General features: G+C 44.0%; 11 protein-coding genes across 12 annotated transcripts; 6 read left to right on the top strand and 5 right to left on the bottom strand.

The window, feature by feature from the left end:
• Positions 1–283: 283 nt before the first annotated feature.
• LOC6572887 (serine/threonine-protein kinase D3) lies at positions 284–8,302 on the top strand. Its single transcript, XM_044007500.1, has 8 exons — positions 284–417; positions 1,213–1,748; positions 4,005–4,149; positions 4,298–4,435; positions 4,574–4,758; positions 5,889–6,909; positions 6,970–7,707; positions 7,780–8,302. The coding sequence occupies exons 2-8, from the start codon at positions 1,623–1,625 to the stop codon at positions 7,974–7,976; spliced, it is 2,550 nt and encodes an 849-aa protein (XP_043863435.1). The 5' UTR covers positions 284–417; positions 1,213–1,622; the 3' UTR covers positions 7,977–8,302.
• A 37-nt stretch (positions 8,303–8,339) lies between these two features.
• On the top strand, positions 8,340–10,410 carry LOC6572888. Its single transcript, XM_044007326.1, has 3 exons — positions 8,340–10,054; positions 10,114–10,268; positions 10,333–10,410. Exons 1-3 carry the CDS (start codon positions 9,424–9,426, stop codon positions 10,408–10,410), a joined length of 864 nt encoding a protein of 287 aa, XP_043863261.1. The 5' UTR covers positions 8,340–9,423.
• Positions 10,411–10,549: 139 nt separating this feature from the next.
• On the top strand, positions 10,550–12,034 carry LOC6572889. The gene is made up of 3 exons (XM_001998958.4): positions 10,550–10,701; positions 10,759–11,377; positions 11,437–12,034. The coding sequence occupies exons 1-3, from the start codon at positions 10,635–10,637 to the stop codon at positions 11,912–11,914; spliced, it is 1,164 nt and encodes a 387-aa protein (XP_001998994.1). The 5' UTR covers positions 10,550–10,634; the 3' UTR covers positions 11,915–12,034.
• A 129-nt stretch (positions 12,035–12,163) lies between these two features.
• Positions 12,164–13,165, bottom strand: LOC6572890 (dynein light chain Tctex-type). Its single transcript, XM_001998959.4, has 2 exons — positions 12,535–13,165; positions 12,164–12,473 (listed from the first exon to the last, which is right to left on the bottom strand). The coding sequence occupies exon 1, from the start codon at positions 12,956–12,958 to the stop codon at positions 12,623–12,625; it is 336 nt and encodes a 111-aa protein (XP_001998995.1). The 5' UTR covers positions 12,959–13,165; the 3' UTR covers positions 12,164–12,473; positions 12,535–12,622.
• A 116-nt stretch (positions 13,166–13,281) lies between these two features.
• LOC6572891 (2-(3-amino-3-carboxypropyl)histidine synthase subunit 2) lies at positions 13,282–14,907 on the top strand. Its single transcript, XM_001998960.4, has 2 exons — positions 13,282–13,500; positions 13,554–14,907. The coding sequence occupies exons 1-2, from the start codon at positions 13,348–13,350 to the stop codon at positions 14,826–14,828; spliced, it is 1,428 nt and encodes a 475-aa protein (XP_001998996.1). The 5' UTR covers positions 13,282–13,347; the 3' UTR covers positions 14,829–14,907.
• LOC6572892 (mitochondrial-processing peptidase subunit beta) lies at positions 14,902–17,130 on the bottom strand. The gene is made up of 6 exons (XM_001998961.4): positions 16,904–17,130; positions 16,410–16,616; positions 16,016–16,344; positions 15,586–15,956; positions 15,425–15,516; positions 14,902–15,370 (listed from the first exon to the last, which is right to left on the bottom strand). Exons 1-6 carry the CDS (start codon positions 16,970–16,972, stop codon positions 15,026–15,028), a joined length of 1,413 nt encoding a protein of 470 aa, XP_001998997.1. The 5' UTR covers positions 16,973–17,130; the 3' UTR covers positions 14,902–15,025.
• Positions 17,131–17,246: 116 nt separating this feature from the next.
• LOC6572893 (cyclin-C) lies at positions 17,247–18,446 on the top strand. The gene is made up of 2 exons (XM_001998962.4): positions 17,247–18,082; positions 18,146–18,446. Exons 1-2 carry the CDS (start codon positions 17,495–17,497, stop codon positions 18,359–18,361), a joined length of 804 nt encoding a protein of 267 aa, XP_001998998.1. The 5' UTR covers positions 17,247–17,494; the 3' UTR covers positions 18,362–18,446.
• On the bottom strand, positions 18,375–20,894 carry LOC6572894 (GPALPP motifs-containing protein 1). Its single transcript, XM_015166643.3, has 3 exons — positions 20,794–20,894; positions 18,648–19,498; positions 18,375–18,581 (listed from the first exon to the last, which is right to left on the bottom strand). Exons 2-3 carry the CDS (start codon positions 19,488–19,490, stop codon positions 18,417–18,419), a joined length of 1,008 nt encoding a protein of 335 aa, XP_015022129.1. The 5' UTR covers positions 19,491–19,498; positions 20,794–20,894; the 3' UTR covers positions 18,375–18,416.
• LOC6572895 (phosphatidate cytidylyltransferase, mitochondrial) lies at positions 19,544–20,800 on the bottom strand. Its single transcript, XM_001998964.4, has one exon. The coding sequence runs from the start codon at positions 20,709–20,711 to the stop codon at positions 19,695–19,697; it is 1,017 nt and encodes a 338-aa protein (XP_001999000.1). The 5' UTR covers positions 20,712–20,800; the 3' UTR covers positions 19,544–19,694.
• A 50-nt stretch (positions 20,895–20,944) lies between the features above and the next one.
• On the top strand, positions 20,945–24,384 carry LOC6572896 (exosome component 10). The gene is made up of 5 exons (XM_001998965.4): positions 20,945–21,375; positions 21,435–21,616; positions 21,670–23,077; positions 23,135–24,046; positions 24,118–24,384. The coding sequence occupies exons 1-5, from the start codon at positions 21,253–21,255 to the stop codon at positions 24,196–24,198; spliced, it is 2,706 nt and encodes a 901-aa protein (XP_001999001.1). The 5' UTR covers positions 20,945–21,252; the 3' UTR covers positions 24,199–24,384.
• LOC6572897 (glycosaminoglycan xylosylkinase homolog) lies at positions 24,275–26,751 on the bottom strand. 2 transcript variants are annotated; one of them, XM_015166644.3, is made up of 5 exons: positions 26,363–26,751; positions 25,705–26,285; positions 25,060–25,637; positions 24,797–24,997; positions 24,275–24,735 (listed from the first exon to the last, which is right to left on the bottom strand). In XM_015166644.3, exons 2-5 carry the CDS (start codon positions 25,981–25,983, stop codon positions 24,528–24,530), a joined length of 1,266 nt encoding a protein of 421 aa, XP_015022130.1. In that variant the 5' UTR covers positions 25,984–26,285; positions 26,363–26,751; the 3' UTR covers positions 24,275–24,527. The 2 variants fall into 2 exon arrangements, with proteins under 2 accessions (XP_015022130.1, XP_001999002.1); XM_001998966.4 differs by having other exon boundaries at positions 25,705–26,751.
• Positions 26,752–26,844: the final 93 nt, after the last annotated feature.

The raw sequence follows: 26,844 nt of genomic DNA, 5'->3' as shown, positions 1-26,844 counted from the left end.
AAATACAAATTTTATTTCTTCCTGCTTTTTTTTTTTTTTTTTTTTTTTTGGAATCTGATTTTATTCATAAACAATAATCTCATGTGTTCATCTTGTGGAGCAATTAACAACCGGTTTCTGTGTAATAAGCCCAATTAGCTACATCTAATATACTATATATGTATATTCCATTATATCTAATACTACTACTACATATATCTACCTAATCGACTGCAGTCGCAACGTAATCAAATTCAAATTTCAAATTCACGCTCACATTATTTATGGGTCCATTGTTTCCCAGATACACGCTCCATGACCTAACTTACTAAAAGTTCAATTTCGAAAAGGGTTTTACAAGGAAATTGGCTTAACTATCGAACTGAACAATATTATTGATTGCGAGAACGTGTGCTGAGTGCTCTCCAGAATACCTGAGTATGTAAATTGTGCATTATTAATTGACTTCAGGTTTAGTTTATAAACTTTTGTTTTTGCTTTCTATGTTTTTCTCAGTGAATGATGTCAAGGAATTAAGTTCTATATTTATAAATAGAATAGTATAGAATATAGAATATAGAATATAGAATATAGAATATAGAATATAGAATATAGAATATAGAACATAGAATATAGAATATAGAATATAGAATATAGAATATAGAATATAGAATATAGAATATAGAATATAGAATATAGAATATAGAATATAGAATATAGAATATAGAATATAGAATATAGAATATAGAATATAGAATATAGAATATAGAATATAGAATATAGAATATAGAATATAGAATATAGAATATAGAATATAGAATATAGAATATAGAATATAGAATATAGAATATAGAATATAGAATATAGAATATAGAATATAGAATATAGAATATAGAATATAGAATATAGAATATAGAATATAGAATATAGAATATAGAATATAGAATATAGAATATAGAATATGAAATATAGAATATAGAATATATTGAAATCTATTTGGTGAATCGAATAAACAACTTTAACAGCAATCTATTTAGATTTGATGTTATATCTGCGATTTGATTGTACCTCGACCATATAAATCAGAACCCGTAAACATTGCGGATTGGCTATTAAATTTTAATTGATTTTTCTTTTTATATCCCATGGCCAGCGATTAAATCAAGTGCATGGCAATCAAAAATAAAGCCAATAATTTGCTAACCTCTTTTCCTATTTCCAACTTCATTTCAGTTATTTTTCACAAACCGTTAATGGCTGTCTAGAATTACGAAAACCCCCGCCAACGCTCGAGCCGAAACCGAACCCAACCGCAAGCACTTGCACTGAAAACGTCCAAAAGAGAACAACAACAACAACAGCAATAAGAATAACATTAACAGCAACAAACAACAGGATTAAGGGAAAAAGGGAAAAAGAAAAGCGTCCTTCGTCTTTCGTCCTTGATGAGCTTTGGGCAGCAACTGCTGCTGAAACGAAACTTTTTATTGAGATAACGCCAATCGCTCGCGCAGCTGGAGTGCCCCAAAGACGCAAACCTGGCTCAACGACAACAACATTGCAACAACAAGAGCAACAGCGGCAGCAGCACCAACGGCTGCGGCGCCAGCGTCGGCAGCGCCGTTGGCAGCGTGCCGGTCATCATGGAGGGGCCGGAGGTGACATTCCTCTTCCAATTCGGCAGCGTGCGCGACGCAGTTTGTGTGCCGGTAAATGCATTGACGCTGAAAACGCTCAAGGATTTGGCATGCGACTTCATCAACACCAAGGTGAGTGAGGGAGCCCGGCTGGGCTGGGATCGACCAAATGGGTCAACATCTGTCGACTAAATTATGCAAAAGCTAAGCACACACGGACACCCACACACACACGCACACATCTACACAAATACGTGCAGCTAGTCAATATTATTGCGCGGAACGCGGCCAAGTCAACAGACTAAGGCACAGTGGAGCCAAATGTCTATGTACCTAATGAAAATCCTAATTTGAAACGGTTAGAAAATGCATCTCAAATTCATTCTGCCGACTAAAAAACAAAAATTGTAAGACAAACGATTGCGCAGGGTGTCTCTATCTTTACAATATATGTATATAATATATATATATATATATATTTCCTTCTTAAATTGACCAATATAATAACAGCATAGTGCAATAATTTATATATTGTATAAATATATTTAAAAATAATAAAATCAAAAGTTATAGTAGACTTCAATTTACTATATAAATTTTTGTGAGCTCCAAACTTAAAAAAACAAAAATTTAATTAATTAGGAAAGTGTTATAAGTTTAACTTTTGACTGACTTTTTAACGGAAATTCCATAATACCTACTAGAAGCTGTATAAAATTTTATAATAATATTTTTAGTTAGACTTATACTGGATCGAGGACGCTTTACTTCAACTTAAATGTTATGTCAATTCATACTATGCAAATCAAATGAACTAATCTTATTACATGCCTGCTTTAAGCAGGATTTTTCCTAGTAATTCGTAGCCCCCAGGACCACTGTGCAGCTTTAGCCCCGTTGGACTAGCCTACGGGCGACTATGCCCTATCCCTTATTCTCTCTCTCTCTCACTCTTTCTCTCTGTATGTACCGGTCCCTCTCCCCACTCTCTCACATTTAGTATACCTCTTTCCCTCTCTCTCTCTCTCTATTTGCCTAGTCGTACTGTGTACCTAATAAATTTATGTGTGCACTATAATTGCTTAATTTCATTAAGTAAGTCGGAGTCCCATAGACAGCATAGCACTAGACGCTTTCCGTTTTGCGCAGTTATCCATGACCAATTCAATTAACCAAGCGCCCAAGCAGCCAGCTGGCACTCACTCTTGGCCCGAATCAGTTGCGTTGCTGCCCTGGCACGTCCTGTGGCCTGAGCTTTGACAGCTGCTCCCGCTGACACAAGTATCATTTTTCAATGTCCATACTAAATAATGGGCTATGATGGCTCTCTTATCCCGTTTGCTATATATTGTCATCGCAAGTAGTTTGAAATTACTTAAGATATACATATCAATCTATGTACATATATCGTGAAATATGCATGCAAACCTAAGATTGAATACCCTTTGACATATGATTTAATATATGAAAATAAGCGATGATCGAATTGGAATGTGTTTACTTAGACGAAGTTAACGTACTTATTATATGAAAGTTTTAACTCTGAACTCATATTGCTGAGTCAGTTTTCCTAGGTAATATTTAATCTGGACAAAAATTAAATTCTAGCAATCCAATTTTATGATGATATACTATATGCAAGTTTTTCTACACGTAAATTCTAAACATTATCTGATTGGAAACAAACTGATTCTGATCTGATTGTGATCTATTAATCGAACTTTGGTCGAGAATAAATATTCTCTCACATGTGACTTACTGCATAGAAATTCTAATTCTGTTAATGTAACACTGAATATATGGAAACATAAGTTGACTGTAAGGCGAATCAAACGATTTTCCTAGGGATAATAATAAAAATCTGATATCTTTATAATCATGGAAATTTCCGATGGGAAAATACTAATTCAAAATACTAATTCTGTAAAACTTTGCTTATAGTTTTTTAAAGAAATATGTCACAAATATAGAATAAATAATGAACCGATTATGTGGGTAAGAACCCTTGAAAATACCCCCATTAAAACTAATAAGCAAATAGGTCAAATTATATACAAATTGTATTCTTAACAGGGTATCTCAAGCATAGCATATTTTCAAACTGAATTGATTATGCACAACTAACTGTATTTGTATAGACATATATCAATTGATATAGATATCCCACTCAATAGCGTATGTGTGGTAGTGTGTGTGTGGACGTTAGAGTAGTCTTATCGCACAATCAATTAATATATGATATGATAACCGATATATGTATGTATACACATATGATAAGTGCCATATGCAAAATGAGCGTTAAATTAAGCAAAACATCAAAAATTGACATGCATCTCCTCTCTCTCTCTGTCTCTCACTCACTCTCACTTCTCCTTTGTCTATTCACAGATACCAGATAGTGGACTCACATATCTGTCAGAGCGCATTCTGCTCTTCATACACGACTATAGCACGCCCAATGTGCTGCACATTATCAATTCCGCAACGGAAGTTGTGGACGAGACATTGGTGGAAATTGTATTAACAGCGAGTCGTAAGTAGTTGCTGTGTTGTCGCCTTCAATCAATGTTCGATGAGCACACACACACACACACACACACACTATTTAACAAATGTCATCAGCCATATCCATTCACTCTGACTCTGTCACCCACTCACCCTCTGCCCTTGCTCACCAACAGCCATACTATATCCGACATCGGAAATGCCAACATTGAAGCCGCACAGCCTGAGCGTTCATTCCTATAAGGCGCCCACATTCTGTGATTTCTGCGGTGAAATGCTGTTTGGACTGGTGCGTCAAGGACTCAAATGCGATGGTATGTACGCACACACACACACACACACACACAGATTCTCGTCTGCTCAGTCATAAAAACTAACTCAATTTGCGACATGCATATACATATATCTATATGTATATGTATATGTATGTATGCATGTATCATTCACCACAGGCTGTGGTCAGAACTATCACAAGCGTTGTGTGGTGAAAATCCCGAACAATTGTAGCCGCTCCAGTGATGCCACCTCGAGACGTTCGGTCACACTGCAGCCGCCCCGCAGCCCCTCTGGCAGCTCACAGCAGTCGCTCGTCTCCAACGAGGAGTCGACGGGTCGCCACGACTCCAGCAGCTCATTGGTAAAACGCATGTCGGAGCTTATGAATGACATAATTAAGAATTAAATATGGGTAACGCAGTGGCAGATGGGCTTAAGTGCGGTTTAAGTGCGTTGGGGTTAAGCGGTAACGGGGCTCCCTCCCTACGAGTATTCCAGATATTATTTACATGAATTCTCTTTGCTTTTTACTTTTACATACACATATACTCGTATTATTTTTTGAATAAACTTTATTTAATTTTGATTAAAACTGCTTTAGTTGGCTTTCATTTGAAATTCTGTTAAATACTCGTAGGGAGTATATTATAGAGTGGGTATTACGTTTTTAGAGTGGGGAGTTGAAGAGCTAGAGAGTTGTGTAGAGTGGACAACGAAAAGCACGAGAGTTATATGATACACTACTATTAAGTAGAAAACTTAAGGACTCGTTTAAAGGCTACACCGTAATTAGGAGTTTTATAAAATGGAGAGCTTAAATTGGAATTGAATTCTGTTCGTACAATAAAAGAGTTGACTTTAATAGAAACAGCGTAAGTCGTATAGAGTGGAGACCTAATGCCTAATAGTGGAGACTTAAAATTAGAATAGACTTGAACTTGACTTAATAAAAAATGGGAACAACAAATTTAGGGATATGTGTAAAGTGGAGACTTAAAGCCAAAATACACCTGACTACACCGTAGTATACGAAATTTCTAGCAATGAAAAGCCTAGTATCGATAAACAAAAGAAAAGTGGAGAGTTGTGTAGACTGCCTAATTTATAAGGCAAAAGGCATTATTGCAGAAATAACTCACGGAGAGTTGAAAATGGGTGAGGTTGACAAAATTTATTATAAAGTTGAGGGTCGAGTGGAGTGCAGAGTTGGTAAAAGAAATAAGTTGAAATTAAAATCCTGACATATGAAACTAGGCAACTCAGATGCCCCCTTTGAACGTTTATAAATTAATATATTTTGTTTTTATGCAATGCTTAGGTAGTTCAGCTTAATTTTAAATTTTAATTTCTAAATTGTCTATTAGTCAAAATTAATAGAAATGTGCACCAGCGTAAAGTTGCAAGGGAATCGGCTAGGCGAGCAGGGTATTTCAAAGTCGATCATGCTCTTACCAAATGGCATTTTCTAACGATTTCGTATTTCGCCTCTAGAACGTGCCAGGATATACGAGCCGGCATCAGCGCACCCACTCCGCGAGCAGCCGGAACGGACAGCTGGTGCTCCGCATACCGCACACCTTTATGGTCCACACCTATGGAATCCCCACTGTGTGCCAGCACTGCAAGAAGCTGCTGAAGGGCCTGTTCAAGCAGGGCTTGCAGTGCCGCGACTGCCAGTACAATACTCACAAGAAGTGCATGGATAAGGTGCCGCAGGATTGCACGGGCGAGGCGCAGATGAGCCAGTTGCAGGCTGAGATCGGGGAGGGGACGCCGCGCAAGGAGCGCGACAACTTCTTCCGCGAGGAGTTCGATGACAGCGACTTCGAGGACGGACCCCAATCCGAGTTTGCCATATACAACAATAAGGCCATGGGCACCAGTGGCAGCGGCGGCGGCGGCAGCGGCGGCGGGACGAATCTGGTGGCCGGACGACCAAGGGAGGCGCCCAAGGCGCTGACCAATGCACAGAACTCACCACCGGAGCTAGTCAACGGCGCCATGACGGACAACAGCAGCAGCACGGGACCCGATGCCAAATCGACGGACGGCCAATCGGAGCAGTCGCAATCCTCGTCGTCCTCCTCGCCCAGTGCCAACATTCCCCTGATGCGCATCGTGCAGTCCGTGAAGCACACAAAGAAGCGCGGCGGCCAGGCCATCAAGGAGGGCTGGCTGGTGCACTACACCTCGCTGGACAAGGCGCTGAAGCGCTACTACTGGCGCCTGGACTCGAAAACCATAACGCTCTTCGTCTCGGAGCAGGGCAGCAAGTACCACAAGGAGCTGCCGCTGTCCGAGCTGATATCGATCGAAACGAAGCCCAATGCCAACTACTGCTTCGAGCTGTGCACGGCCAATCTGAGCTACTATGTGGGCCAGGATCCGCAGCAGGGCGTGGGCGAGCAGCAGGCGGTGCGTCTGCCGCCGCCGGACAGTGGCATCGGCACGGACATAGCCAAGAGCTGGGAGACGAGCATACGGCAGGCCTTCATGCATGTGACCAACACGCGTAAGATTCCCAGATCCATAAATGTAGCTAGATCTTTGCTAAGCCCCGTTTCTCTCACAGAATGCTGCGAATCGGAGGAGCAGGTGCAGGACATGGGCCAGCTCTATCAGATCTTTCCGGATGAGGTGCTCGGCTCCGGGCAGTTCGGCGTCGTCTATGGCGGCGTGCACAAGAAGACCAAGCGCGAGGTGGCCATCAAGGTGATTGACAAGCTGCGCTTCCCCACCAAGCAGGAGGCACAGCTGAAGAACGAGGTGGCCATACTGCAGAACATAACCCACTGTGGCGTTGTCAACCTGGAGCGCATGTTCGAGACGCCGGAGCGCATCTTCGTGGTGATGGAGAAGCTCAAGGGCGACATGCTCGAGATGATACTCTCCCATGAGCGCGGACGCCTCAGCGAGCGTGTGACCAAATTTCTGATCACACAAATCCTGATCGCCCTGAAATATCTGCACTCGCAGAACATTGTCCACTGCGACCTGAAGCCGGAGAATGTCCTGCTCTCGTCGGATGCCGAGTTCCCGCAGGTGAAGCTCTGTGACTTTGGCTATGCGCGCATCATTGGCGAGAAGTCGTTCCGACGCTCGGTGGTGGGCACGCCCGCCTACCTGGCGCCCGAGGTGTTACGCAACAAGGGCTACAATCGCTCCCTGGACATGTGGAGCGTGGGCGTGATCATCTACGTGAGCTTGAGCGGCACCTTTCCCTTCAACGAGGAGGAGGACATCAATGATCAGATACAGAATGCTGCCTTCATGTACCCACCAAATCCCTGGAAGGAGATCTCTTCGAATGGTATGAGATACAGACAGAGAGAGATAAAGAGAGAAAGATTTTTATATTCATTTTTGTTATTTTCCATTTTAGCCATTGACCTCATCAACAATCTGCTGCAAGTGAAGCAGCGCAAACGCTACACCTGCGACAAGAGCCTGATGCACTACTGGCTGCAGGACAAGCAGACCTACAGAGACTTGCGCAACTTGGAGACGCAGGTGGGTCTGGGGCGCTATCTCACACACGAGGCCGACGACGTGCGCTGGGACAGCGCTGGCGACATTTGACCTGCCACAACAGCAGCAGCAACAACAACAACAACAACAACTGCAACAGCAGCAACCCATGCGGAGCTCATGGGCAGCCAGAGCGTGCCCTCGAACTGTGCCGGCTGCCATCGCCTGTCCAGCTCGCCCAAGGTGGAGGCCATTGGCGACAAGGCGCTAAAGTGGATGCGCTTTCATCTGTGCAAGCACATTAAATAGCCTCCGTCTCCGCCTACTTCGCCATCGCCGCCTCGGCCTCTGCCTGCGCCTCTGCCTGCGCCACACACTAGCTTTTTCTACATACATTTAATTGTTTTTTAAATATATACATTTATAGTACACACAAATATTTGTCAGACTGTAAATTAACGTGAAAACATTTTAATTAGCACCTTGTTCAAAGACGAAAAAAAACAAAAGAAAAGAAAGGAAAAGAAAAGAAAAACAAGACATTTTTTAAATCTTGGCGTTTATCAAAATTTTCGATATGGTCTCTTCATGAATTTCGCACAAATTTTCTTACGCTTGATCTTAAAAAGAAACAGAAGCAAAAGAAGAAGAAAACAAACGCATAAATACAAACAAATATTAATACAAAATTCATTCACAATTAATATTTCTCACGCTTTTCCAGCTACCGTTTGTAACTGAAATCTCTGTGCTAAATTTTTCCTAAGAATCAAAACTAGTATACTTATACATACATACATACATACATATTTAACTGACGGATAACGGTACTTACTCTAATACTATATACGAGCATGATCTGAACAATTTTTGAACTTAACAGAAGAAAAGAAGAGAAAAGTAAATATCAATTTATCAATTTAAGTAAATTAAATTTTTAATATTTTCGAATATTTTTATCCACTTTCATCTTCGTGTTAAGATCAAAAATTGTTTGTCATTATTTTCGTATATATATACATCTGACCATATAGACCAATCCAACATTTATGTATGCAAACGCTCAGCTGTGCTCGTATTTTAGAACCAATTAATATGTAATTACAAAAATAAAGACCTAAAAAGATAGAAACCGATATAGATAAATAATAATAAAAATCAGACAAGTAATGCTTGAAAATGAATGTGTGTTTAAATACCCTATAGAATGGAATGGGTATATTGACTTGGACTACATCATTAAGTTTCCATTAGCATATAGAGCAACCTCTGTCCTATCTGGCCTTTTTGTCTCTTTGCTTGTGAGTTGGTATATATATTCTGTATGACTCTAATAATATATTTCTATTATATACATATATTACCTTTGTCAAGTATGAAATTTTTGCTCAGGGTATTTTTTAGTCGTGCTCTTCCATCCAAAACACTCTTACTTCTTTTCAAATATGCTTCAGTGGCATGCAACGGTTGACACCCTTTTTGGATACATCTCGGAGATTTCTAGCCCAGTTGCAAGACTCAGCTGCAGTAGTCGCTGCACAACAATTGGAGAAACAAGATGAAACACTTTGTGGCCAGGCTGTGGTTGCTGCTGGCAGTGAGCCACTTCAGCATCACAGAGTGGGTTGAGATTGCACACTCTCAGACACGACCACTTGCCAGCTCCAATAGCAATAGCAAGCAGGAGGCAGTTGAGCGAAATGCCAACGGCGAAGGCTTCAGCACGCCCAGCGCCGTCTGGCTGGAATATCAGCGGGAACGTTTTGGCTTGCGCAACGGTCAGAGCAATCCTTTGGTGGTTAGCGATGCGGACGGACTGAAGCACAGCTCACAGATCGTGGTACCCAACAACAGTCAGGTGATTCATGCCCGGACCAAGCTGGTTGTGAAAAACAGTTCCAGTAGTCCGCCAGTGGAGGTAAATGTGGTCGTTACCCCTAAAGTGGAGACAACATCGCGTCGGCACTCGTCGCATGTGGAGAGCGCCGAGGACGTCGATGAGGTTGAGGAGACAGCCACCGAGCAGTCGGACAGCGAGGATGATGAGGACCTACTTCTGCCCACTATGCAGGGTTTTCTGAAATTCCTCAAAAAGATGCAAATCGGCTGGATTAAGAAGTCTGCGCTCAACATAGAAAATAAAATTAAATTACTGAAGCAGCTGCGAGATAATTTTATGAAAGTTATTGGTGCGTAGTTGAAATAATAAAAAGTTTTAGACGCTTTAAGTGAATTTTACTTTCCACAGAGCAACAGTTCTCGGTGCTGTGGCAACCAACGGAGCGGCACAGGCGCAGACGACGCGGCCTGTTGGATGAATCCAATTTAGAATTTCCACCGGAAGCAGCGCTAATGAGTATTAATTTTTTAACGTTTGCAGTATTTTTAATCAAATTAGTGCTGGTGAGTTGATAAAATCTAAATAATGTCTTGCATAGCTAATAAAATTCATATTTGTACATTGCAGCAAGTGGTAAAAATAGTTAAAAGCAAGCACTACAACTTCGCGGGCTTTAACATAAACGCAAATGTTCGGAGTCCTTAAAATATTATGATTGGCCTCACTATTAATGCAGTTTTGGCGTGCGTATCAGAGATTCCATTTGAAAATGCGCGGGCTACTTTGCCCGTGGCAACTCTGGTAACAGCAAACATCTGGCAGCACTACATCATCAGCTGCTCGGCTATTTGTAATTCCTACACGTGCAACGGCACATATAACATTTAACTTGTATTTAAGTTTTTAAATATTACTTTAATTAAATAAAAATGGATGAGAAAACATTGATTGAAAATGTTTATACACATAAGCAAGATGCATATTCACCCATAATGCGTAAGTCGTATGTTGCAACTGAAGTAAAATGTCGTACAAAATTCCCTTTGCTTGCAGTAAATTTTCAGAACGGCACGCTTAGCGGCGGCTCGAATTTTTCACTGATTGAAAGCAAAAACAAACGTAATCCCCGCAAACGTGCCTTGGTCATGGCCGGTGTAAATACCTATGTGGGCGATTTGCAGGATAACAAAGAATTCGATACGTATATCTGTGTGCGTAATAAATCAACAAACACGGCAACAATTGTGCCCGTCCAGCAATCGCTGCTCTCGAACCACATTTACGAGAAGATGGAGAGACAGGAGAACCGGCCGATGCTGAGTAAAGAGCATGCCACAAAGAAGCTACTCAAAGAGTTCGGCGGTCGTAGGGCCTCCCGGTTTGTGGCTAATCACGAGCAGATGATGGTCAATGTAGATGTGATGCGCAAGGATCTGGATGAAACCGTCCAGAGCTCTGTTGCAAAGGGAGGCGAAGATGAGGAAGACAATACCCTACCCGAGGTGGATATAAATAATGCCGAATATCTGGCTTCCATTGTGCCGAAGTTCGATAAGGCGGCGACAAAAATAAATGAGATCTATGATGTGGAGGACGTGGTGCCACAAACACTGCTCGATCGCCTGGACGAGGAGGCAAAAAGTGTATACTCAACGCCATTGGAGTCACTGCCGTAAGTATCCTCTATTGATGAATATATTCTCGCCCCAGCTAAAACCGTATCCTTTGCAGCATTGAGTCGGACTATCTGCGTGAGTGCATCATGCGTATCCAGAACAAAGAAATCACCACAAAACAGGATTTTCTGCACATTAAATTGATAATCTACATGGACGCGCTGCAGTCGCTCATTGCGCTGCGCAAGCGGCAAATGAAAACCGTGGAATTATCGAAGATTTCGGAGAAAGTGGAAAATGACATACGGCATCGATTCGCGGATCCCAATGTGGCCAAGTCCTGCACACGCACCACCTTCAGCACAGAGAAGGCACTCACACATTTCATTGTGCTGGCGCTACTCATCAGTGATAAGCATGAAGTGGATGTCAATACGCTTTCTCGCATTCTGCGCACATCCAAGGAACGCATCATTACTTACGCCCACATAGTCAATGCTCGGCCCAAGGCGCGCTCGGACATGCTGTCACTGCGACTGCCCAGCACGGTGCCAGCGCTGACGGCTTCGAGGCGCTTCCAGCGCAAAAAATAAAAGTTTTTAGGTAACAAAAAACAACACCCTGTATTGATTGCAGTAATTGCATCGATTATGAAACTGTCAAGGCTAAGTGGAGAGAAACTAAAATAAAATAAATTTTATTTTTACATTTTATCAAATTTACTTTTTAAATGAAGCAGAAAAATCACCCTGTATTGATTGCAGCTATTGCATCGATTAAACAACTGTCGGGCCGTTGTTCAAGGCCGAGTGGAGAGAAACTAAAATAAAACAAAACCAAACTTATTTTCATTTTTTACATTTTATTAAATTTACTTTTTAAATGAAAAATAAACCGTAAGTAACACTTTGTGTGCAGTTTTTGTTATTCAAAACTTGATAAAATAATACAAGTACATTACATTTTGCTAAATAATTGGGAATTTTGCTGTATATGTGCTGCATTCTAAGAATTGGACAATACTTTGCTCGTTGCTGTAATTTGATAGATTGGTTAGATTCCTTGTTATGTGGCTTGAACAAACAGTTCGGCTGAATTATCGTGTTTATGTCTGCAGAGTTAATAGAGAAACCCGATTAGAATTGGTTTCAGCTGCAAAATATGATAGTTATTAGTAAAATTATATTTAAAACAAAGATATCAATGCACTTACACGCAAAACAAATGCAAGGCAATCTTGTTAGTCCCTCCCCCTTAGATGTTAATGATGTGTCTCGTGATCTAGATCGACGAGCGCCCGCCTAGACGGCCAGCCCGAAGACAGAGACAATGCAGTACATGGTCTTGTTTTCCCAGCGCACGGTGCAGCTGCCGTCGGTGTCGTTGTTCCAATAGCAGGAACTGGCCGTGTGCAGACCGGCGCCGTTCTTCTGCATGATCATGGCTGTGACAATGTATTTGTAGGGCTTCTGCTCTTTGGTGAGCACGGTGAGGCAATTTTCGACAACCTGGCCGGTCCAGTTGTTTACCTTATCGTGCTGATATGCGTTGCCACCGATAGTTGACTCGATGGCCTCTTTAATTGTTTTGCTCACATCATCCACAATAAATTGGCTTTCCTCGCGTGAGTCATCCATTTTTGTTTAGATTTGTGAAGTCGTTGCGTATTTCGTATTTCGTATACTAGTTGATGATTTTTTACCGTTGCTTGACGTTGAGTTATGCGCGCGTATTCGCATCCGTTGGCGCGTCTAATGAGCCTCAAAAAATATGTCTGGGGTTAGTTTCGACAAATTTCGCTTGCTCTGTTACCTGGTGAGCAGTTAAGCTTGGTGATGGAAAAAGCAAAAACATATCGATAAGTCGTTTTTTTCATGTCAAAGACCAAATTATTTTGGAGTGAGAAAGAGAGAGACAGTGCAAAAAAATACCACCAATTTCGATAGGTATAAACATATCGAATCGCCTATCGGCCTTTCACTTCAATTGTTTATTTTGCGATCTTTGCACATTATAAAATCGAACAATGACAGCATCTGCCTTTTCCAGCCAGGACACGGCAGCGCTGGAACGCCAGACAGATTCACCAACGGAAGCGCCAGTAACATTTGAACAAATCTGGAACGAAACGCACAAAAAAGTTAGCCTTGGCTGGATAAGACAAAATGGTTACAAGCGGGTGCGTAAATGCAACAACAAAATGTCGTCGCGTGATTTTAACATATCTCTCAGATCTGCCTGCAATTCCCAGACGACTATTTGCCCCACAGCAATACGATCAACACTTGCCTGCAGACAGCGTTAGCAGCAGAGGACTGCAAAATATTCATTCTGGCTGACACCACGTACGGCAGCTGTTGCGTGGACGAAATTGCCGCGGCTCACGTGGAGGCAGATAGCATTATTCATTTTGGCAATGCATGCCGCAGCAAGGCCAGTCGTTTGCCAGTACTCTATTTGTACCCAGTGCTGCCGTTGGAGCTGTCTACGGTGCTGCAACAGCTGGCCACTCTGCAGCCAGAGTGCGCTGAGCGAGAGGTTTGCGTTTATCTAGATATTGGCTATCAGCATATCTATGAGCATCAGGTAGCTGAGGGCGAGGACACGCTCCATAGCCAGCTGCGTGAAGTGCTGCGCCCCAAGAAGCTCTTTATCGAGGTATATCCACCACCAGCTGAAGACTGCATCGAGAACAAGGAAAAAGCTGAGACAGAGACTGCATCGACGGCAGAACGTATTTGCATCTTTATCGGTGCAGATAATCAGCGCTTTGCTAATTTGTCACTGACCACCACAGCGTTCCAGTGGCACATTCTCGACGGTGCCAGCGGCACGTTAACTGCCAAAAATCCGCTGACAGCACAATATATACGAAGACGCTATTACTACATAGAGAAATGCAAGGATGCACAGACTCTAGGCCTGATTGTGGCCACATTGAGCGCTGTTGGCTATTTAGATGTAGTGTCACGTTTGCAGCAAATGGCCAAGAGTCGTGGCATTAAAACACAACTTATTTCCGTTGGCCGCATTAATCCTGCCAAGCTGGCAAACTTTCTGGAGATCGACTGCTTTGTGCTCATCGGTTGTCCCTTCAACAATATGTATAATTCTAAGGAGTACTATAAGCCCATTGTGTCGGTGTTTGAAGCCGAAATGGCGTTGAATCCAGCCTGGCACATGAAATACCCGGAGGCTTATGTCACAGATTTCAAGCAGCTACTGCCGAAGGGACGCAGCTTCTTGGCCTTTGATGCAGAAGCCGTACAGCCACAGGACGTGAGCCTGGTCAGTGGCCGCATGAGGGGAGGCACTGCCAGCGATGAGGCCGTCGATTCAAACACAACGGTGGCTACCCAAGCTAAGATGGCACTGATGACTAGCGACTCGGGCCTCACGTTCGAGGATCGCACTTGGCAAGGCTTGGACCCGGCGCTGGGTCAAACCGAACCGGCCAAACTGCAAAAGGGTCTTAGTGGAATACCCATTAACTACTCGCACGATTAGATAATAGTCTATGGATGTATCATAATCAATGAATATCAATAAAATACAACGAACAAATATTTACAGCAGCTCATTTTAAGTTATGTGTGTTGGTTTTATTTTAGTTTGGTTTTTACTGATTCTCTTGGATCAAATTTTTCTTGAATTAATCTACACGGCTAGCAACAATATCTTTCAGACCAGAGCATCGTAGCTACTTAGACCCTCAACCAGTACATGGAGGAGCGAATTCTGTTGTAATCGGGCAAATTCTCGACGGGTCCGACGGCGGACACAGCGGGGCATCTGTCATAGATGTACTTCATGCCGACATCGCGCACATTCTGCACGCTGACGGCATCAATGCGTTGCTCCAGTTCGTGCAATGGGATGCGGCGATTGTAGCACAGAATCTGGCGACCGATGTCCTCGCAAATGGGGGTGGTGCCATCCAGCTGCAGAAGCATGTTCGTCTTCAGCAAGTTCTTGGCGCGCTCGACCTCAGCCTCTGTGACCATGGTGCACAGACGCATCCATTCGGTTTGCACATTGAAAAGCATATCCTGAAAAATAGCTGGTTTTATGAAAAAATCCGCTAACAGAGATTAGATGCATACCTCGCACTGCAATGGATCGCAAACGAAGTAGATGCCCCACAGACCGGTGTCCTTGTAGCAGGTATTGAACGACTGGAAGCTGTGGCACAAATCTGCGTGTAGAATTCAAAGCAGGAGTACAAACAATGCGCCAAAGACATTTTGATTATTTGAATACTAACTGTCTTCGGCACTGGCACGGGCCAAGTTGGATGCATTGTTGGCGCCACCGCCCTGGGAACGATCCCAGGCACCTACCAAGGTGTTGGCCACCATCAATGGGATGTTATCCTGATCGGTCCAGCCACAGCCCTCAACAGCAATAGCTACATGAGCCAAAGGCAGTGAGTCGTCACGCACGCGCACCTCGGAGCCAGTGAAGCGGCAGGGAGTTATTTCAGCTGGCAGCACGCTCGACTCCAAGCTTCCAAGATTTTGACCGGCCAACTTGACAAGTTCGTCATGCTTGACACCACCGGCACCAGCCAAAACAATGCGCGATGCCTTGTAGTGGGTCTGAATGTAGTCGGTCAGATCGCTTTTGCCAATGGACCTACAAATGACATAAGTTAGCTAGACCTTAATATCAAACATCAAACATATTCTACTTACTGAATGTTCTTGGTGGGGCCAAGAATCGTCTGGCCCAAAGGAGTGCCCTGATAGGCAGTAGCGTGCAAGTGATCGAAGACCACCTCCTGCAGATTGCTCTCCACCTCCTGCATCTCGCGCAGAATGACCGAACGTTCGCGTGCGATCTCCGACTCACCCAGCTTGGAGTTCTGAATAATGTCGGCTAAAATCTCAACGGCCTTGGGCACATCCTTTGACAGACACTTGGCGTAGAACACGGTCTGCTCGCGAGATGTGTACGCGTTCAGGTGAGCACCCATATTCTCAACCTCGAGCTCCAGGTCGGTTTGCGAACGCTTGGCAGTACCCTGGTATAATGAAAGATTTATTATATATTATATGTATATACTATATTATTCCTGTTCCACCATACCTTGAAGGCCATGTGCTCCAAGAAGTGGGCAACGCCATTGTTCTTGTCGTTCTCGGAACGCGAGCCAGCATCGATCCAGAGACCAACAGTTGCGGTGGATGCGCCCGAATCCTCGCTAGCGACGCGCAGGCCATTGTCCAGCCTGGTTACCTGGGTGGCGGGTATATTCAGCAGCGTCTTCTTAACGGTCAGAGCCGATTTGTAGCGCTACGAAATAGAAGAAAAAACAAAACAAATATTTTACGTTTTGAATTGGTTGGGCAATTGGCGACACATAACCTCAAATCTGCTAAAGCTATTTTGTAATTATTTTGCGCAGCTTTTAGCTAGCACATTGATGGATGATACTTATGCTGGGACTTGAGTCTTTTAATAGGGTTATTTGCCACTCATGCAACATGTAAATTGCGAGTGGATAGCTTACAACACACACAATTACGTAATTTAATATACTGGAGTGTAAGCAAAAATATAATTGTATTCTTATTATTTACCTTGATCAAGTCAACGCCGCGCATGTATGAGCGCATATTCTGCGTTACTCCAAGTACACGCAACGCCATCGTTTCTTAAAATCGTTCAATATTTTAAGCACTTAAAATAACTAAAACTTCTGCGTTCCCGTTGTCGCGGCGCCTGCTGAAAATTTCACACACTCGCATATGTACTATGCTAAGGCGTTAAGTTGGCTGCGTGCAAATCAGCTGGTCGATGTATTACAGCTTTGGTCACACTCCAACAGTTTCTGTGTTCAAATATTTGGCTTATTTTTGTTTTCAAAAACTTACAATTTATTTAGAACCGAAATATCAAAGCCAATTGATTATAATCTGTCAAGATTATAATATATTAACAAATATTGCCGAAGAAACTAATAATAGATTTACAAAATATCAAATCAGCTGCTCAACATTGGCAGATCTGGTCACACTGTAATGACACAAAATTTGCGGCTTCTAGAATCTAGACTGTTTTCTGTTCGTTCAAGTTTTTTTTCACAATTTTTGTAACTAATTTAAGCAATCCACAATACTTTATATATCCGAAAAATCAAGGCCAAGTGATAACAAACTGCCGGGCTCATAATGGCAGGAAACTTTTGGCAGAGCTCGCACTCGCAGCAATGGATACTGGATAAGCAGGATTTGCTACGTGAACGACAAAATGATTTGCTGGTCCTCACCGAGGATGAGTATCAAAAAATATTTATATTTTTTGCGAATGTCATTCAAGTGCTCGGGGAGCAGTTGAAGCTGCGGCAACAGGTTATTGCCACGGCAACCGTGTATTTCAAACGCTTCTATGCGCGCAACTCATTGAAAAATATCGATCCTCTGCTCCTGGCGCCCACCTGCATCCTGCTGGCTTCCAAAGTGGAAGAGTTTGGGGTCATATCAAATTCTCGCCTCATCTCCATTTGCCAGACGGCCATCAAGTCAAAGTTTAGCTATGCGTATACCCAGGAATTTCCGTATCGCACCAATCACATACTCGAATGCGAGTTTTATTTACTGGAGAACCTCGACTGTTGCCTAATTGTATTCCAGCCGTATCGGCCGTTGCTGCAACTTGTCCAAGATATGGGACAGGAGGACCAGCTGCTGACCCTTACTTGGCGCATAGTCAACGACTCGTTGCGCACGGATGTCTGCCTACTGTACCCACCCTATCAGGTAAACACTATGAGCACCCATCATCATAATTTGATAGAATACTTAATCCTTATTGGATTTCAGATTGCCATTGCCTGTCTGCAAATCGCATGCGTCATATTGCAAAAGGACTCCACCAAGCAATGGTTCGCCGAGCTGAACGTCGACCTGGACAAAGTGCAGGAGATAGTGCGCGCAATTGTCAATCTTTACGAGCTGTGGAAGGACTGGAAAGAGAAGGACGAGATCCAAATACTGCTCTCCAAGATACCCAAGCCCAAGCCACCGCCACAACGATAAAAGACCCATTCAATATATTTATATTAAAATAATTTTATATTAATTTATACATTGCTCAAAGATACTTTGCTTGACCGCTTGAAAACTTTGTGTTGAGTATCTTAGCCTTATCCACAATTTGCTTGGTTTGATTTTTGTCAATTTTGTTTAGCTTCAGGTCCACATCGCGACTAAAGGGTCGTCGTTCAGGTTTGGAGCCGCTGGCGGCCAGTTCCTTCTCCTGAAAGCAAAAATATGGACTAGAACTTTCGAGAATTTTCTTTGATATATGTAGTTCGCTTTTTACCCGCTGGCGCTGCTCCTTACGCAGTTTCTTCTGATGCAGCTCAACAAGGGATTCATCTCGTTTGTGCTTCTTCTTGTGTTTCTTAGCAATGGACTCTTGCTCCTCATCGCGCTGACGTTCATAGTTTGCCTTCGCCTTTTGCTCCAAATCTTTGGAACTGCAGGGTTTTGGACCAGCAGCCGCACTTTGCGGCGTCTTCGTCCAGGAGCTGCGATCACTGAAATCCGGTCGCTCTTTACCCTGATAGAAGGTGCGCTTCATATTGTTTAGAGCGGCCAGACCGCTCTTCAGACCCACCTCGGGCAGCTCCAGCATCCACTCTTCTCGCAATTCTTGATCTGCTGTAGAGCCGCCCAAGCCGCCGCCTTCCAGCGCAGCCAGCTTCATGGTCAGTGCACGTTCCTCCAGCTCGACCTGTGTAGCATTTGGAATGGGTCCAAACGTGCCCGTCAGATCATCATCATCATCATCTTCAGCTGCTTCAGTTTTGTGAGGAGAATCTTCCTCAACTGCGGCAAACTGGCTGGGCCTTACGGGACCGATAATCGGAGTTGGCTCTGGCTGCGGCTCTAGCTTTTCCTGTTTCATTAAGTGTGGTGGCAGTGCGGGCATATAAGCATTTGCATCAGCATCCGCAGATGCATCTCCAGTGTTCCTTGTGGGCAGTTCCTGATGTAATTGCTCCTTTCCTGGCGAAGCCTCCCGCTTTTTTTCCTTATGGCGCTTTTCATGCTTGTGCTTCTTTGATTTCTTATGCTTCTTATCAGCTTCCTTGCCATGTTTTTTATGCTTGCGCTTGCGCCGGTGCTCCTCATCGCTGGAGCTGCTCGAATCGCTGGTCATATGGACTTCTGTAAAACATTTTTCAATTACGGGCAATGAAAACTCAAAGGTTCTACTTTGTAATCTACACATTCTCTATTGATGTCAACAACTTTGGGGCTTAAAATTAATTAACAGAAAGTTAGCACAATCTAGCGCAACTCAGTCAATAATTGGCAGGAAAAATCAGCTAGAGTTTAACTTAGAGCAGATGAGATAAATACTTTAGACTGCAAATGTCTTCTGTGCCTTGCGAAAACTGTAGACGAGCGACTTTATAATCCCTGCAGTGGCAATATTTTTCAGCGATTGTTTAATGCTGCTGCGCCACACAATGTCGTTCACCGACACCTGGACGATCTTTGGGAGCAGTGGGGCTACGGCTAGATAGTCCACCACATCTGTATAATCTCCACGGCATGCAGCATTGCGCTTCAATCGGTGGCACAGCTCCTTAGGCAAATGGCGCAGATGATATCGAGTAGCTTCGCCAGATTTATCCTGCTCGAACACAATGGCCGGTTTCCGCGAGCCCGGCGCCTGGCCATGCAAATCTACGGCCATGTACTGCGACAACTGTTTCATCATGGGCTGGTAGAGCGTGAAGAACTCATGGACTTGCGGCTGAACTATGTTGTGCACCTTCCGTTTATTCTCGCCAAAAATCATACGAAAGTCGCCCTTGTAGCTTAGCCCGGCAATGGCATAGAACAGATCGTAGGCGGTAAACTTCTCGGGCAGCAGCAGCAGTGCCGTCTGACAAGCTGACCGCAGGTTTTTCTCCAAGGCGGTTTTAAGACGTGAATCGTCATCGAGCTTTATGAGATCAGTGACGGGTTTTTGAAGGCGCCCGGCCAAGTAAAGGTGCCGCCAATTGATTAGATCATCAATCAAATGATCCTCATGTACCACGCCGTATTTAATAGTCACTCCTAGGTCATGCAGTGGCACCAGTGTATTGAAATAAACCCTGGCGCCGAGTATCTCCTGATACTGAGCCACCAGGTTAGCGCCCAGATGGCATAATGCCGAATAGTGACTGGAATGCCGGTGTATATTCTCCGCATGGAAGCCCTGAGTGTCACGTACGCAAAATACCAAGTCGATGACACTTTTCGAATTCGGCTTCTCGTCCACTTTTTCATAGCCGATTTGCTGTTTGACGCCCGAGCCGTAGGCGAACATGTAACTGACATTGCCAAGTGGAAAGCGAGCCACAACGCGCCTGTACAGATCCAGCATGATGATGCAGTACGGGGAGTTGGGTAGTGTTATGTATGGGATGGCTGTACGTAGTTTTAATAGATAATTTTTTTATAATTACGGTTTTATTTTCTGGCGGCTAACGCTGGGATTTCGATTATCACATAAACATCGATGGAACTGTAGACAAGTTAGAGAACGCAACGATTTCGATAGTTTCGATATTCCATTTGTTAGTGACGACATTACTGAGACCAGTCCAAACATTTAACACATTTAAAACATGATGCGGTCGAATATGTTGTCGAAATCATTTCAATCTCTCAGTCAATTTTTTATAATTTTCTTCTCTGTAAATTTGTATGGCCAGCTCGAATTGGATCGTTTTCAATAGTCTTGCATTTCAATGAGTAATTAAAATTTGCCGCTGGTAGTAGTTGACAACCCTAAATTATCGGTGTTTTTAATTCTTTCGGAAGAAGAAGAAAAACGCACATTTCTTTGTACCCAACCAGCAAACAAATAAAATATAAAAGTTCACACAATTTCAAAAATTATTCATTACGCTATACCCAACACAATGCCACAGCCACCAAAACGAAAAAATCCGACGGAACCAGAACAGTCTAAAGAAGATGCCGCTCCCCAACCGTCAACATCTCAAGCCAGCTCTGATCCCAGGGACATACCAAGCTTTACAACGGTAAGGGTATGATATTTGATATAAGATATTTGCAAAGTCTCATATTCACTATTATCTAGGATGCATATCGCAATGTTGTGGCTGCCACACGCATTTGTAATACCCTCCCACAGGGCGCAGCCCGCTCGGTTTACATGAGTTATCCCGGGTATGCGCGCATGTTGGAGGAGCAGTCACAGCGAGTGCTGGGATTGATTAACAAGGTTTTAAAGACGGAAAATATATCAGGCGATATTAGACGGTAAACTTCTATTTCATTTACATTCACATGCAAATCTAATAAAATACCCACAGGCGTCAAGGCGATGAGCAACTGGAAATGGTACAGGAATACAATGATATTTTATTCGAACGTATCACAACCAACTTAGACATAAGGAGCGGCCTAAGACGAGGCAACCAGCCCGTGGTTGTCGAAACCCAGGTCGATGTACAATCCACATCGCGTGCCGCAAAACCCTCGACTGTAACAAAAGAATCACCACGTGCTGGCAGCTGGAATCGCTGCAGCACGACTCCCGGGACACCAACGCGTAACACGGTCTCGGCACGATTGTTTACGGCACAGAATATAATGCGCCCCCAAATGCAGTTTAAGGTGCCCGTAGACAATAGCGCCCAGAATCCTTTCCGACCACGTCTTACAGAGAAGCCCAATTCGTTGAAGCCCTTGGCACTGTTGCCCGAATACGATGATACTGGCAACGTGGTGTCCTTCCTACATCCGTATGAGTTTGAGCTGTTGAAATTTGAGCCGCCCAGTGAGCAATTGCAAAAGCAAAAGCCCGTCTTGCCGGCACCGCCAGCCCAAACTGAACTGATGTTAGTGGACAGTGTGGATGCACTGCAGCAGGCACTGACTGAGCTGCGTAAAGCGTCCCAAATAGCCATCGATGTGGAGCATCATTCATACCGCACCTTTATGGGCATCACATGCCTGGTGCAGATGTCAACACGCACCAAGGACTATATATTCGATACGCTGAAGTTGCGCGAGGAGATGCACATCCTAAATCTCGTTCTCACCGATCCCAAGGTGCTCAAGATATTGCATGGGGCAGATCTCGATATCGAATGGCTGCAACGCGATCTATCTTTATATATCGTCAACATGTTTGATACACATCGGGCAGCCAAGGCCTTGAACATGGCCCGACTTTCGCTGGCATTTCTGCTGAAGCATTACCTGGATCTGGATGTTGATAAGAGCCTGCAGTTGGCAGACTGGCGCATGCGCCCGCTGCCGCAGAAACTGATTGACTATGCACGCCAAGACACCCACTATCTCATCTATATATACGAGCGCCTCACGAACGATCTGCTGCAATCCGAGCAGGGACTACAGGGCTTGCGCATGGTCTATCAGATGAGCACAGACGTTTGCAAGAAGCGCTACACCAAGCCGCACATCGGACCGGATTCGCATCTGGATCTAGTGCGCAAGACGAAGCGCTCCTTTGACAATCGCCAGCTACATGCTCTGCGCGGCATCTTTGTGTGGCGCGATTCGACCGCTCGCCAGGAAGACGAAAGCTACGGCTATGTGCTGCCCAATCATATGATGTTACAAATAGCCGAAAGTTTGCCTCGTGAAATGCAGGGCATATTGGCCTGCTGCAATCCAATTCCCCCCTTGGTGCGCCAGCAGCTGAACACATTGCATCAAATTGTGTTGCGGGCGCGGGAACAGCCTTTGATCAAAGTGAGTGAATCCCCACTTCAATGTCTAGACTTTACTCTGATATCTTCTCACTTACAGCCCATATTGGAAGCACGACATATTGCACCCTTGAACTTGTCACCGAGCAACAAGGACTTCAGCAGCAAACTGAATTGCCCTCTTGACTTTTCGCATGTGGAGGAGACACGCGATGATTTGCCAACGCTGCTTAGTCGTAATCCCACGGGCAAATTAATACATACAAAGAAGCCAAAATTAGAGGTACCTACGGTGCCCCTAATAGCACCGGCCCTATCTTTATTCAAAAGGCCAGCGAAGCCCTCACAGGAGGAGCAGATGCGTTGGATGCGCGGCCGCCAAGAGAGTCAGACAATGCGCATGCCCTACAAGCGCTACGTGGCTATACTGCCGCTCATGCAACAGCAGAAGTTGGAGCAGACCGCAAAGGAGAATAATGAGCTGCTCAAGCGACGTCTGTGCCCCGCCGAACCAGCGCCGGTGGACATCAAGCTGGAAATCGAGCCAAAGGTGGAAGAGGATCCCGTACAGAGTCTACCACTGAAAGAGCAACTCAAACGCAAACAGCCCGCAACGGAGCCATCCACGCAAGCGAAACGCAGCAAGAGCGAGGAGAAGCCAAGTGCTTCGACGTCCGGGGCCGAAACAATAACTAACCAATCACAACAAAACACAATAGAAGTTGATAATGACGATGATGACGACGATGTGACTGAAGTTCCCATCGAGAGAAGTCCCGCGGAGACTCCAGCACCTGTGCTCAGCAAGCGCCAGCAGAAACGCCAGGAGAAGAACAACCGATTCAAGGCCAAGCAACGCCTGCAACAACAAAGCTCCAATAGACCCGTACAACTGCCCCCCAACAGTGCAGCGGTGCAAAACTTTGACTATAAGAACGTCGACTTCCGACAATTTCAAGGCGGTGCTAAGCGTGCGCAGGGCACAGAAATTAAATCACAAACACGCGGCAAGGTATGTTTGGTGGATTGAATCGTAAAAACTGAAAATAATAAATTATATAAATCATTTGAAATCTATTGCAGAATCGACCCAACAATCGGAACAACAAACAGTTTAATAAACTGTTCACTTTCAGCAAAATTAATAAAGAGAGAAAGAAGTAAATGAGAAAGAAAATCTGAACCATTCGACCCGATCAACAGACCGACATATGCGGTTATTTAAACTGCATTCAGAATATTTAGTTTTGTTTTCTTTCAGTTTGTATTCTGTTTAAACTAGGCAACAATCTTAACTTTAAATAAAACTAATAGTTACAAGTGGATTGTAACATTAAATTTAACAATTGATCTGGAAAAGCCGTTGAAACATTCTCTTTCATTTGAAGCATTTTAAGCAATCGCTATATAACTATAGATAGAATACGTGTATTTGGGCACTTGAATTACTAAACCTAATAACAACCTAGACCTTAGCTAATCTGTAACTGGAACTAGAGCGTCTTGAACATCTTGTCACCCTCCTTGTCCATGCAGTACTCCACTACAGCGAACACCACGAGTAATCTGCGCTCAACGCCACGTTTATGCTTGTCCGTGATGAGCGGATAGAGAGCATCCTGTTTGGACAGACGATCGACGATTTCGGTTAAAACGCCGCCCGAGAATACTTGTAGACGGTCCCATGTGGATTTACGTATGCTGGGAAAGGGGTTCCGAAGTAAATACAAGTTTACCAATTATAATCAGGATTCAAACTCACAGACAGCACTGATAGAGCGGTGCCAGTATATCCAGATGATCCTTGTTGGGATTGCCGAACGCCTTGCCATTGTCAATGAGCACCACGCGCTCTTCGCGCGTCTCGTAATGATGACGATCTCCATTCTGTATCAGATAGTCAAAGATGGCCACATCTATGAGGTCCAACAGTCGCATTGTTTCCATCTTGTTCTTGAGAGATCTGCGAAATGGAATGAGATGAGCTGGAATATCTGGGTAAAGTTGATTTTTAGCTCCTCTTACTTGCAGTAGGTCATATCATCTTCCCAAATGGCGCGCTTCTCCTCCTTGTAGGTGCGTTGCCAGGGTGAACGCCGCTTGGCCAGCGTGCCCGGCACAATGTAGATGATGACGCCCTCGATATTGTGCTGCTCATCGCCGCAGACAGTCTCCTCCTCGTTGCAGTAGTGACATCTGCCATACAGGCAGTATGTCTCCTTGCCCTCCTCATCCACCTCAATTTTGATGGTGTTCTGCAGCTCCTGGTCGCCGTGGGCGTAGATCTCAGTTTTGAGATTCACCACGCGACCGACCACGATGGGCGTCCAGCGCAAGTCGAGCACAGCGCCCAAATAGAAGGCATACACCTCGGCTACATGGCGATCCTTGCCGCTATAGACGACGCCCTCTATGACCACGTCACGTGGATACCATTGCGGCTTGAAGATTACCTTCTGCTGCTGGCTTAGACGTAGCAGTAGCTTAAGCTGTGTGCCCCGTGCCAAATTACTGGCCCTGGTGATGGGCTCGTCGCGCAACGTCTTCAGCAGCTGGCCCATTGAGGAGTCGTACAAGGGATATATCTCGTTTTCGTGTGGCCACTGCGAAAAGCAAACATTGTTCACATATTGTTACATAGATATATACTATATATGTATGTGGACTCACCCAGTTGGCTATCTCCCAGAGCACGCTGGCATTTTCGTAATTGGCCTGCTTGTAGTTCTTCAGCAGCTTGTTGCGGAACATGAAGAAGCGAGGATTGCGATTTAGATACGCTGGCTTCAGATGTCGTATCTTGTGCCGGATCATGTTCTCCAGCGCACGCACGCTCGCCAGCTGACCCTCCTCGGCGTTGAGATAGTACATGAAGTAGAAGTTCGCGCCGAGCACAATGCACAGCAGCGTGGCAATGATGCACAGAATGATAATGCCGCGTTTGTTCATCTTCCGAATGGATGATCTCTAGACAAGGTGATCTGCTCTTGCCGTTTCGCTGGGCGCTCGTACTTTATTTTTAATATTGCCTATACGCAACGCAGAACTAGCAAATTGCTCAATTCTAGCAAATAATTTGTTGCCGTTATTGCTGCTGCTGCTGGGCCGTTGATGTTGCTGCTGTTGCATGCTGTGGCTTCGTTCTTTTCTGTAGTTGTTTTATTTTTTGATTTCGTTTTATTTCGCTTTGTTTTGTTTTTTTGGCAGACATTAGCAACAACTGTTCGCATCAGTCCATTGTTGTTGTTGCTCTAATTAATTAATGACAAACGGTAAATTGTTGGGTTGTGCATCTTAATTAAAATGTCATCAAGTTCCTTGTCCTTACGGTTACAGAAAATTCCTCATTGCCTCATTCCTGGACATCTCTAGCGGTCGGCCGCATGGCAGTGGCTCAAGATCGTTGCAGGTGTGCGTCGCTCGCATTAAGAAGAAGCACGTGACGTCACGATTGCTTATTGGCAGCGATCCTAAGCGCACTGATAGATCTGCTGTATAAACTCAATACACACGAGAGTAACTGTGATCGCCAGGTAAATTGTAAACTCATTTTCACGATTTCGCACAGTTCTCGGTAAATATTAAAGTTTACGCTATTATTCTTTGAAAATTATTTGTTTGGCCCCGGCATAAGCGATAGCCGGATCAATTTGTTTACACATGTGCACACACACACACAGGCACAGGTCTGAATGTTTACACATATAATATCATGTTTATAAATATGGTCACACAACCGTTCGTTTGGCATCTCGACGAAAATGTTGCTTAACAGAGAATATTTTATGTTAATAACATTCATTGCTGGTA

Source organism: Drosophila mojavensis, unplaced genomic scaffold (assembly GCF_018153725.1).
Source record: "Drosophila mojavensis isolate 15081-1352.22 unplaced genomic scaffold, ASM1815372v1 contig_16, whole genome shotgun sequence".
NCBI classification, from domain to species: Eukaryota; Metazoa; Arthropoda; class Insecta; order Diptera; family Drosophilidae; genus Drosophila; species Drosophila mojavensis.
Note: the sequence above shows the minus strand (reverse complement) of the source record. Positions and strands in the feature narration are given on the sequence as shown.

Coding starts and splice junctions, on each gene's coding strand:
- LOC6572887 (XM_044007500.1), top strand. CDS start 1,623: ATGGAGGGGCCGGAGGTGACATTCCTCTTCCAATTCGGCAGCGTGCGC. Junction 1,749..4,004: donor GCGACTTCATCAACACCAAG/GTGAGTGAGGGA, acceptor GTCTATTCACAG/ATACCAGATAGTGGACTCAC. Junction 6,910..6,969: donor CATGCATGTGACCAACACGC/GTAAGATTCCCA, acceptor TTTCTCTCACAG/AATGCTGCGAATCGGAGGAG.
- LOC6572888 (XM_044007326.1), top strand. CDS start 9,424: ATGAAACACTTTGTGGCCAGGCTGTGGTTGCTGCTGGCAGTGAGCCAC. Junction 10,055..10,113: donor TAATTTTATGAAAGTTATTG/GTGCGTAGTTGA, acceptor TACTTTCCACAG/AGCAACAGTTCTCGGTGCTG. Junction 10,269..10,332: donor TTTTAATCAAATTAGTGCTG/GTGAGTTGATAA, acceptor TGTACATTGCAG/CAAGTGGTAAAAATAGTTAA.
- LOC6572889 (XM_001998958.4), top strand. CDS start 10,635: ATGGATGAGAAAACATTGATTGAAAATGTTTATACACATAAGCAAGAT. Junction 10,702..10,758: donor TGCATATTCACCCATAATGC/GTAAGTCGTATG, acceptor CTTTGCTTGCAG/TAAATTTTCAGAACGGCACG. Junction 11,378..11,436: donor ACGCCATTGGAGTCACTGCC/GTAAGTATCCTC, acceptor TATCCTTTGCAG/CATTGAGTCGGACTATCTGC.
- LOC6572890 (XM_001998959.4), bottom strand. CDS start 12,958: ATGGATGACTCACGCGAGGAAAGCCAATTTATTGTGGATGATGTGAGC.
- LOC6572891 (XM_001998960.4), top strand. CDS start 13,348: ATGACAGCATCTGCCTTTTCCAGCCAGGACACGGCAGCGCTGGAACGC. Junction 13,501..13,553: donor GACAAAATGGTTACAAGCGG/GTGCGTAAATGC, acceptor CATATCTCTCAG/ATCTGCCTGCAATTCCCAGA.
- LOC6572892 (XM_001998961.4), bottom strand. CDS start 16,972: ATGGCGTTGCGTGTACTTGGAGTAACGCAGAATATGCGCTCATACATG. Junction 15,517..15,585: donor CCGTGCCAGTGCCGAAGACA/GTTAGTATTCAA, acceptor TTCTACACGCAG/ATTTGTGCCACAGCTTCCAG. Junction 15,371..15,424: donor GCGATCCATTGCAGTGCGAG/GTATGCATCTAA, acceptor GCTATTTTTCAG/GATATGCTTTTCAATGTGCA.
- LOC6572893 (XM_001998962.4), top strand. CDS start 17,495: ATGGCAGGAAACTTTTGGCAGAGCTCGCACTCGCAGCAATGGATACTG. Junction 18,083..18,145: donor TACTGTACCCACCCTATCAG/GTAAACACTATG, acceptor ATTGGATTTCAG/ATTGCCATTGCCTGTCTGCA.
- LOC6572894 (XM_015166643.3), bottom strand. CDS start 19,490: ATGACCAGCGATTCGAGCAGCTCCAGCGATGAGGAGCACCGGCGCAAG. Junction 18,582..18,647: donor GTAAGGAGCAGCGCCAGCGG/GTAAAAAGCGAA, acceptor TTTTGCTTTCAG/GAGAAGGAACTGGCCGCCAG.
- LOC6572895 (XM_001998964.4), bottom strand. CDS start 20,711: ATGCTGGATCTGTACAGGCGCGTTGTGGCTCGCTTTCCACTTGGCAAT.
- LOC6572896 (XM_001998965.4), top strand. CDS start 21,253: ATGCCACAGCCACCAAAACGAAAAAATCCGACGGAACCAGAACAGTCT. Junction 21,617..21,669: donor ATATCAGGCGATATTAGACG/GTAAACTTCTAT, acceptor AAATACCCACAG/GCGTCAAGGCGATGAGCAAC. Junction 23,078..23,134: donor GGGAACAGCCTTTGATCAAA/GTGAGTGAATCC, acceptor TCTCACTTACAG/CCCATATTGGAAGCACGACA.
- LOC6572897 (XM_001998966.4), bottom strand. CDS start 25,983: ATGAACAAACGCGGCATTATCATTCTGTGCATCATTGCCACGCTGCTG. Junction 24,998..25,059: donor GATGATATGACCTACTGCAA/GTAAGAGGAGCT, acceptor TCCATTTCGCAG/ATCTCTCAAGAACAAGATGG. Junction 24,736..24,796: donor CCGCTCTATCAGTGCTGTCT/GTGAGTTTGAAT, acceptor CCCCTTTCCCAG/CATACGTAAATCCACATGGG.